The sequence below is a fragment of the Sparus aurata genome, chromosome 17 (genome assembly GCF_900880675.1).
Source record: "Sparus aurata chromosome 17, fSpaAur1.1, whole genome shotgun sequence".
In the NCBI taxonomy this organism is placed as follows: Eukaryota; Metazoa; Chordata; class Actinopteri; order Spariformes; family Sparidae; genus Sparus; species Sparus aurata.
The window spans coordinates 20,925,205-20,934,354 of record NC_044203.1 but is presented as its reverse complement, the minus strand read 5'-3'; the positions used below and the strand labels follow the sequence as shown (position 1 = coordinate 20,934,354).

The 9,150-nt window shown below is 43.8% G+C and overlaps 1 protein-coding gene across 1 annotated transcript; it reads left to right on the top strand.

Annotated features, from left to right (window-relative positions):
• Positions 1 to 994: 994 nt before the first annotated feature.
• On the top strand, positions 995 to 8,638 carry LOC115568081 (metalloreductase STEAP4). Its single transcript, XM_030395143.1, has 10 exons — positions 995 to 1,452; positions 2,297 to 2,407; positions 2,508 to 2,578; positions 2,687 to 2,774; positions 3,692 to 3,970; positions 4,108 to 4,202; positions 4,305 to 4,415; positions 5,272 to 5,314; positions 5,456 to 5,620; positions 7,643 to 8,638. The coding sequence occupies exons 1-10, from the start codon at positions 1,228 to 1,230 to the stop codon at positions 7,898 to 7,900; spliced, it is 1,446 nt and encodes a 481-aa protein (XP_030251003.1). The 5' UTR covers positions 995 to 1,227; the 3' UTR covers positions 7,901 to 8,638.
• Positions 8,639 to 9,150: the final 512 nt, after the last annotated feature.

Genomic DNA, 9,150 nt, shown 5'->3' with positions numbered 1-9,150 from the left:
CTGAACACTGGAGCTATTCTGGACCTCTGGGAAAATAAGGAGGGCTGCACTCAGAGGCCAACTTCAGTTACGAGGCTAAGAACCTTAATTACTCATAGGGGCGACACAAGAGTGCAGATTAGACTGTAATTGGTGGGTTTGCCTGGCTGCATGAATAAGTGAGTGCTTCAGCTGACCACCGTATCAGTGGCTGATTATAAGGATTGGGCTTTTTCACTCCAAGTGCGTGGAAAGAAATGACCTGCTCCCAATAAATATGTGTGTTGTTTGTTTTGTGCACATGTGAAAGTCATTACGCACATGGTAGGGCGTGTGAATGTTATGATCATATAATGGAGATTACACATGGGAAGAGAAGAGGGGGTTGAGAACATTCCAGCACATTGTGTTCACACAGTGTGACCTGGACTTGTGTGTTTGTGTGGAGCCCGGTGCTGCTGCTTCACAGCTGCGATGAGTAAACTGTCAGATAATTCTTGTCCGGCCTGTCAAAGTGTCACCCTGGGACACTGATTTAAAAATTCATTTTGTTTTCACTGCTTTGGTTTTATTCTGTGTAAATGCCTAAACCTGTTATAATGATCCTGTCTTTGAGCAGCTGACATCAGATAAGCTGAAAAAAAAGAGTCTGTCTCACACTGTGCCAGCCACAAAGAGCTCTTTTGTTTTTGATTTCCCGTATGTCCTCAAATTCACTTTCTTCCTTCCTCTGTATGTGTTGCTTCACATGTGCAGTAGTAGCAGTGATTTGGTAAAACCAGAAATACCACAGGATTTTTTGGCAGGCTGTAATGAATAAAGCCCTGTTTAGCCCAGGCTTGCATAATCTTGTTTCCCAGAAGAGGCCTGTGCTTGAAATTTGGTCCAAATATTTCCGAGCCGAGCACAAACACACGCAGATGTCGTACAAAGAGAACATAACAGGTCATCCCTCCCACCTTTTGCCATGGAGTTTCCCAGTTTAGGCAGACTTCACCCTAAGCCATGGGAGGGGATGGGCCAATACAAAAACTGACTCAGTCTAGAGAGTGAATGACTTAGAAGAGCCAACACATGTTGAAGGGCAGAAGAGCTGTTGCTTTGAAGGCTGTTATTTTGTTCCATGTGCCTGGGATCTGGAGACATTAGTCAGTCATATTTCAGTACAGCTGTCTAGCTTTGACAGAAAGCCTGGTGGAGTGTTTTGTTCACAGGAGATATCTTCACCGTTTGTGTCAGACTGAAGTCATGTCGGCTGACAGACTGTGCAGCGCGTCAAAGGAGGTGAAGCCTGAGAGTGTGTCGCTGTGCCCTCTGGGCGCTGCAGCTGCCCCTGAGCAGGAGCTGCTGTGCATCTTCGGGACGGGAGACTTTGGGCGCTCTCTTGGCCAACGTCTGCTCCAGTCTGGCTACAGGGTGGTGTACGGCAGCCGCAGACCTCACAGCTGTGGCCCCCTGCCTCAGGGAGCTCAGGTACAACCAGCTGCATGACGTCTTCTCAGACTCAGACTTTTCAGGTTCAACTTTGTGTCCAAGCTTCTTTGGGTGATTGTTGTTGATACTCAAAGCTGATATAGAAAAATTGTAAGAAAGTCCCTTGGGCATTGGGATTGTTGGTTGGGTCGGCTGACATCTTGAGAATTCTTACAAATTGGACATGTTTTGCATGATGGTCCTAAATGAGCTCAAATATGTATGTTAAGCACAGCTGGAGTGCATAGTTAATCAACAGCTGTTGTCAGTCTTTGAATGTTGATTGAGCGTTTTGTTTTCATCTCTTGTCCAACTAGTGCTCAACTAGTGAACCATCACTTAAAGGGTAAGTCCACCAATTATCACATTAAAGTGTGTTCATCGGTCTTTGGGAGTACTTTGTGAAAAAAGTCATATAAAGTATTTTGGGGTTCCAAAGAAGACCCTTGCCTCCAGTGATGTCACTCAGTGGCTAAGTTGCATTGTGGGTAATGTGGGAACCAAGTTTGTAAAAGGTAGTCCAATGGTAGCATTGCTCTTCCATAACACTGAAGGACTCATTGTGGACAGTTTGAAAAAAAAAACTGATGTAGCACAACCAGAGATATCACCTTTTTTATTCCACACATTATTCTTCCTTTTCAAAAACGGGTGTGGGCAATACCCACAATGCAACTGAGCCACTGTGACAATTGGAGGTAATTCATCAGATTACATGCAGCTTCTCTGGACACTTTAATGTGGAAAACTGGTGGGCTTACTCTTCAACAATCGGAGCCAGTTATAGTGAGTGTGTTGGCACACAGACCGGCCATGACTTGTGCTGTATTTGTGTGTTGTGCAGGTGATGAGCCATACAGCAGCAGCCGCCCAGTCAGCCAGTCTGGTCTTTGTTTGTATTCACAGAGAACACTATGACTTCCTGGAGACACTTGCGCCCGAACTCAAGGGAAAGGTACCTTGTCACACGATCAGAGGCGCCTTTGTATAAACATAGCAGTTGTTTAATTTCTGTTTAACTTTTCGTCCACTTCGCTGATTTCATTGATTGGAAGGTGCTGGTGGACGTCAGCAACAACCTCAAGAAGAATCTATACCCAGAGGCCAATGCTGAGTATCTGCAGAGGTAAGAGGGAACGAGGCAATAATGTGATTACATCTCATGTACCATGTGGTTTGAGTCACAAACAACTGGCGGAACATGAAACAAAACATTTTGTTGTTTGTTGACCAGGCTGATCCCTGGAGCTCATGTGGTGAAAGCTTTTAACACCTTGTCTGCCTGGGCTCTGCAGAACGGACCCTCTGATGCCAGTAGACAGGTACCGGATGTGTCTGTGATGTTGTGTTTATCTTTTGATTCTCTTTTGGTTGGTTTGATTTGCTTAAAATTTTAAAATTAGAAACGTGGCTTTCTGCTATTCAGGAATGCATCTTTTTATCATTTTTTTCTAATGGTGACATTTTGAAATTAAACTATTCAGTCCTGCGTGTCAAAAATCTTCTTCCTCTGCAGAACTACAAACATTTTATAATTCTCTGATGTGTTCACACAGTGGGGTGTTGACCAACAAGTTAAAAATAATAGTCTCTTTCAGAGAGGAAAGAATTTCAGTCCAGATTATATTGTTAACTCATTTTGAAGTTTTGATCAAACCAAATCCAAGTAAAAGGAGCCAAACTTAAGGAGTCAGCCTTATGTCTTTGCTGTGAATGCCATCTCTGATGTATCCTTGAATCAATTAACTCCACAGTCTCTCTTAGATCTAAGCCTCCCATCACATGCTTTGCTCTCTCACTCTGTACTGCAAAGCTGCAGCATATGTGGGTTTTTCTGTTTCATTTTGATGTGGTTGTGCAATCCCAGAGGACGGTAAAAACCACACAGGAGTGTGTGTGTGTGTGTGTGTGTGTGCGTGTGTTGGTGGGTGGGTTGGGTGTATGTGAAAGTATAGGCATGTGTTGGTGTATTTGGACCACAGCCAGCAGCATCACATAGGTGCTGGCTGTGTTGTTGTTTTTTTACCTGCTCGGTTCAACTAAATTTAGAATTTCATGCAGAAGCCACAGTATCTGCAGGTCCTTTTATGTTAGATCCTCTGGAGTCAGAACCACCCTTTCATCACTATTTGTGCAAATGCATAAACAGAAAGGCATAATTTTGAAATAATGAAGACATATACTGATCACATGGGGCATTTCGAGTACTTTAAAGACTGCGGGTGTTTTCATGCCCCAGGTGTACCTTTGTGGAAACAGTGCTGAGGCAAAGGAGGCAGTGTCAGAGGTGGCGACCAAACTGGGCCTCACTGTTCTGGACAGAGGGTCTCTGACTGCAGCCAGAGAGCTGGAGGACTTCCCCCTGCAGCTGTTCCCAGAGTGGAGGCTGCCGCTACGACTGGCCGCCAGCCTAGCCGCCGCCTTCTTCTTCTATCTGCTCATTAGAGATGTCGTCTACGCCTATGCTGAAGAGGGGAAAGACATCTCCTTCAGAATCATGGTGTCCCTGGCCAACAAGGTAAAGACAGTTATCTTGTAAATTAGCATTGGTCCCTCTTATTAACGTAACCTCTGCGTGTGCTCTGTAGGAAAGGCTGAATCCGGTGGATGTTATCCTTACAGTAACCACTTCTCTGCTTATCCCTCATCTCTCAGGTGTTTCCCATCGTGTCTCTCATCATGCTGGCTCTGTGCTACCTGCCTGGTGTCATAGCTGCCTTCCTTCAGCTCTACAGAGGAACCAAATACAAGTCAGGCATAAAAAACAAGATGATGCATGCCTGCACCCAGATGCACAGTGTCCAACATAAGTAAAATAATGTATGATACGAGTCAAAGTATGTTTGTTTCAGGCGTTTCCCTGACTGGTTGGATCGCTGGATGCTGTGCAGGAAACAGCTGGGACTGCTCGCGCTCGCCTTTGCTTCTCTGCATGTGCTCTACACTCTCATCATCCCCATAAGGTGTGAAGCCTCCACTTTAATATATCTGAAATGAAGTAATCATAATTGTTCTTTTAATACACCCAGTTTATCAAGGACGCATAGCTGTAAAAAAAACCAACAACCCAGCAATGCCTACATTACACTGTGTGATTGGTAACATGTCACGATTAAGAGCCTATAAACAATAAAATAATCTGAATCTGCAAAGTAACAGATACTGAACAAAAAAACAAACGTAAAGGAGCAGAAAAAGTACCTCCTCAAGTAAAGGACTTCATAATTATACTGGAGCAAATTGGTACATTCAACATCACCGGTTGTTCAAAATTTGGACGCTAAGATTTACATTTTTACTTCCAATAATCAGCAACAACCATATTGGCCCCCTAACTGATATAAATTGGATTAGAGTTAGACCCAATAATCTGACAACTGAGTAACCTGGTATTGCAGAAAGAGTATGAAATGGAAAGAAATAAGTAGAGAGAAATAAAGACGGTTGGCAAAGCTATTGAAGAAAGAAAGAAAGAAAGAAAGAAAGAAAGAAAGATGTTTCTCAGATGAGTGTATTGTGTGTGTTTGAAGCAGCAGTTATATTGAGAGCAGTGGTAGTTCTTTCAAAAGGATGAAGGCTATTTATTCTTTTTGAATCACTTAAATCTTTAGTTGTAAAGCGCAGAGTTGGAAAAAAAACTGGGTAAGCAAAAAGCTTGTGTGTGTGTGGAGATAAATTGTTGCACTAAGAGAGACTCTTCAACTCTCAAACAGTGGGAGTTGTTGAGTGATGTGTTGTGGTGACTACTACCTCCCTCATGTTGGAGGGTCTGCCTGAATTTTCCAGTTGATTCTTAGTTTTTCCTTTTTTCGTCCCCAGGTATTATGTGAGATTCAAGATTGCTGAAAGTACCATCTCAAAGGTAGGACAGCCATGCGGCATGAAAATAAGTGTGTTTGATACATTCAAAGCTTTGCGTTTGCATTGAAAAATGGTTGCTTAAACCGTGAATTTAGCCGATTTTGGGATGATTCTGTACTGTTTTTGTTGCTGTCTATTTAAGATCAAGGAGAACAAAACGTCAGTGTTTGACACCACCTTGGCCTGGCGTGCTGACTCTTACTACTCCATGGGGATCTTGGGATATGCCCTGTATGTCCTGTTGGGAATAACCTCTCTCCCCTCCGTCAGCAATGCTCTCAGCTGGAGAGAGTTCAGCTTCATACAGGTGGATACCGGCATGTGTGTCTCAGTCATATGATGTGTGTGTGTGTCTGGATGTCTTAGAGCGTGTGGACGTCAGCATGTCCACAAGTTCACAGTGACACATTATGGACACAGAATACAGAGCTCCACTGTGCAGGATGCCGTGCAACCCATGAAACATTTGGCTGGATACTGGTTACTGGCGGTCGCAACTGGAGGAATGATACTGTGGAATTTTTTTTTTCTTTTTTCACAACAGTCCCCAGTGGTGTTGGCTCTGTGGTCTCCCGAGCAATCTGTCCAGCAGCTCGTCCCTTATGCATGTTGGTGTCGGTGCCCGTGTATGTTTTCACAGGAATCATTCAACAACAGATTGTGTATTTATTGCGTGTATTGCGTGTAATATTTTGTAGCATTTTGAAACCTGATCGAAACACGCATATACCGTCCACTTTGATTTCGCACTTCAACCGTACACTCATTTTAACAAAATGAGAGGTAGCAAAGGCTTCACACATTTCGTGGCCAACAGATTTGGCATGCTCTCCCCACACAAAAAGGAAACTGAGTAGCAGACAAGCACGTCGCCGGCCGCTTTGGAGCCATTTCTATGATATTTCATGAGCCAGCTCCTGATAAAATGAATACAAACAAGCTCATTGGGAAATTTAATTTGGGACAACTGATTATCTCACCTCTACACTGTGGCCTTGAAAAGCTGCAAATGACACCCAGATTGATGATTCAGTTAACACAGAGACACATGCTCACAATGTTAAACAGGCCTGGTTGGTATCCGCTCACAGTGTGCCCGCTGGAGATGTTTTAAAGTGTCTTTTGCCATTTTTTTTTTTTTTGCGTACAGTACCTGTTTATGCTCTGGGCTGCTGAGCTACAGTCAGTGTGGAAATTTACAGAAGGTGCCGGACCTTTAAGGGGATGTGGACACTGGCAGACAAACTATTTGCCATGATCTTCACATCGTATCCATTAGCCAGGACTCAAGCTAATGACTGATGAGGACGATATGTGCCTCAGCCCAGATGGAAAACAGCTGCATGGGCCAGATAGCTCTTTCCAACTTCCTTCTCTTTTCTGTGCTTCCCTTGCTAAATCATGTACTGGGATCTGCTCAGCAGAACAAAACAACAAATATTTCCCCACTTTGACCAATTGAGAATGAAATCTCACCTCACCACCGGGAAAGGAACTCATTCATAAATGCAACTGGGTCATGTCAAACTCATTCTCTCATTCCGCACCCCTCCCCTTTACTCCACACCAAATTAGAGCAGCTCTTTAAATGTTAAGTTATTCATCAAATGTAATTTGTGGGGCATATATTATCCACAGTCTTTAGGTTTTTGGTCGTGTGCGTGGAATGGATCTACAGTCTGTTCTCAGTCTACCTTAGTTGATATATCTCGGTGTACATCCGTACACACAAAGTAGGTGAGTGTGCTGGAATGTGTGCACATAGGTCAAAAGCTTGTCTCTGTAAAGGCCGGGCCACCACATTCCAGATTGCTGAGTCTATTACACGGTGATTAGCTCTGTGTCTCGTTACAACTTGTGAATCTGCAACCCAGTGGCTTGAATATATGTTAGCATAGTAGCGTTACTTTATGTTGCAACTGTAGGTTTGTTAAGGTTGAATTGCATATGCTCCTATTAGGTACAGGCACAAAAAACACTTGGTTAGATTTAGGAAAACATCATGGCATGGCTTAAAATACCTGTACTGGTCACAAAAAAAAAGCTTAACATTTCCCTACCGACTCAAGCTGCGGTAACCCTGCCTGGCAGCCTTGCGGCTTGTAAAAACGCCACCGCCTTCCCCTCCACCTCCTGATGTGAGGGTCAGTTAATAATCATAGAATTTTTTGATTTGCCAGGTTTGGTACAAATGTCAACCTTGGACATATCTGAGGTTTGAAGAAACGTTAACTGCTAACGTTATATCGTGGCGACTAGGCTAGAATCTGTTGATGTGCACAGTGAGTGTGGAGGTTAATATGTCTCAACTTGCTTGTCTCTCTTTCAGTCCAAGCTGGGATACCTGACACTGTTCTTCTGCACGTTACACACATACCTGTATGGCGGGAGCAGATTCCTCTCTCCCTCCACCTATAAATGGTACACTCCTCCAGGCTACATCCTCAGTCTCGTGGTGCCTTCTGTGGTGCTGGTGCTCAAGCTTCTGATCATCCTGCCCTGCGTGGACCGCACGCTCACCCGCATCCGACGAGGCTGGGAAAGGACCGATCCAGAAGACGACACCAAGAAATCGCTGCTGACATAGGACTGTCACAATAACAGGCACAAAAACGATGGAAGACGTAGAAAACTTAGACACAAAGACACAAAGACCCCAGAGTGACTTGCTTCCTGCTGAAAGTGCTCTGTGAAGAGGAATTGTTTCCTTGTTTCCTGTCATATCTTCAGCTGTTCTATCAATAAAGCCATAAAAAAGGCCAACAAAACTAGTAAACATTAATTTGACTTCATGCAGACCTCAGAGAATCCGCGGTATTCTAGTACTATTTATCTACTTTTTGTCAGGAAACAAAGGCAACCGGTCCTTTACAAAATACTGTGAGCTGGACTAATGTGGAAGACCTTATTTTTGGCTCATGGTCTCACCCTTTGTCATCTGGTATCTAGACAGGTCGGATGCTTCAGCTTGATGTGCAGTTTCCAATTTGTTGTTTTTTCAGACCCAGCTGTGCAATTTGTATATAAATGTGCAATTTCTTCGGTCTGAATTTGTACACTGATTAGTTCATTAAGCTCCTTCATATTTTGATATGAACTGGTTCCAGCAGCACCAGTAACTGCATCTGTATTGCCAGTTGCAGTAGCCATGCCAGCTGCTGTAAAACACATTAGTGATTGGATTTACTTTGTGTCTTCCTCTGTAAATTCAGATTTTTTAACGTGGTTCTCACTGCTTTCCTTTTGCTATTCCTTATTAGTGTTTCTATATGTCAACTGTAAGCACTGTGAAACGCTCTTCAAAATAAACTCGAGTGTGACTGAACAGCATTGTCTTGTCTCTCTTCCTCCCTCCCATAAATATCTCACCCTGTCTGGAAGTTCAGTCAAACTCAGAGAGTTTCTCCCAGCTGAGTTGAGTGTGCTCTGTCTCGTCGTCTCGGTCTGATCCCTCTCCAGGGTTCATCCTTCTGGCTGATCTGAAGCTGTTCTCCAGGAAACATTCGCTCTGAGCTGCAGGCTTCTCCCCAGTCACTACTGAATCTCATCACATCAGCGTGCAGACTCCGTCACCGAAGTCCTCTGCAGAGAGGATATAATATTTTGGTTGTGACAGTACAGATAGGCCCTTGATGTTGTGGTACAAGTCATTTTAGTTGATCGCGAAGGGAGTGAAGACAGCTCAGAACTCAAATAACTGATAGTTGTTAGTGACACATGATCAAGCATTAATCTATAGACATTGTAGAGCATTGCATTGCATTCAAAACACAGGGCACGCACGCACACGCACACGCACACGCACTTATGTAGTATAGATCGACAGACAAGATTCTT

What these genes read in the sequence shown, in the direction of transcription:
- LOC115568081 (XM_030395143.1), top strand. Translation starts at nt 1,228, where the DNA reads ATGTCGGCTGACAGACTGTGCAGCGCGTCAAAGGAGGTGAAGCCTGAG. An exon ending in CGCCCGAACTCAAGGGAAAG is followed by an intron (nt 2,408 to 2,507) that starts GTACCTTGTCAC and finishes ATTGATTGGAAG; the next exon opens with GTGCTGGTGGACGTCAGCAA. An exon ending in ACTCTCATCATCCCCATAAG is followed by an intron (nt 4,416 to 5,271) that starts GTGTGAAGCCTC and finishes TTTCGTCCCCAG; the next exon opens with GTATTATGTGAGATTCAAGA.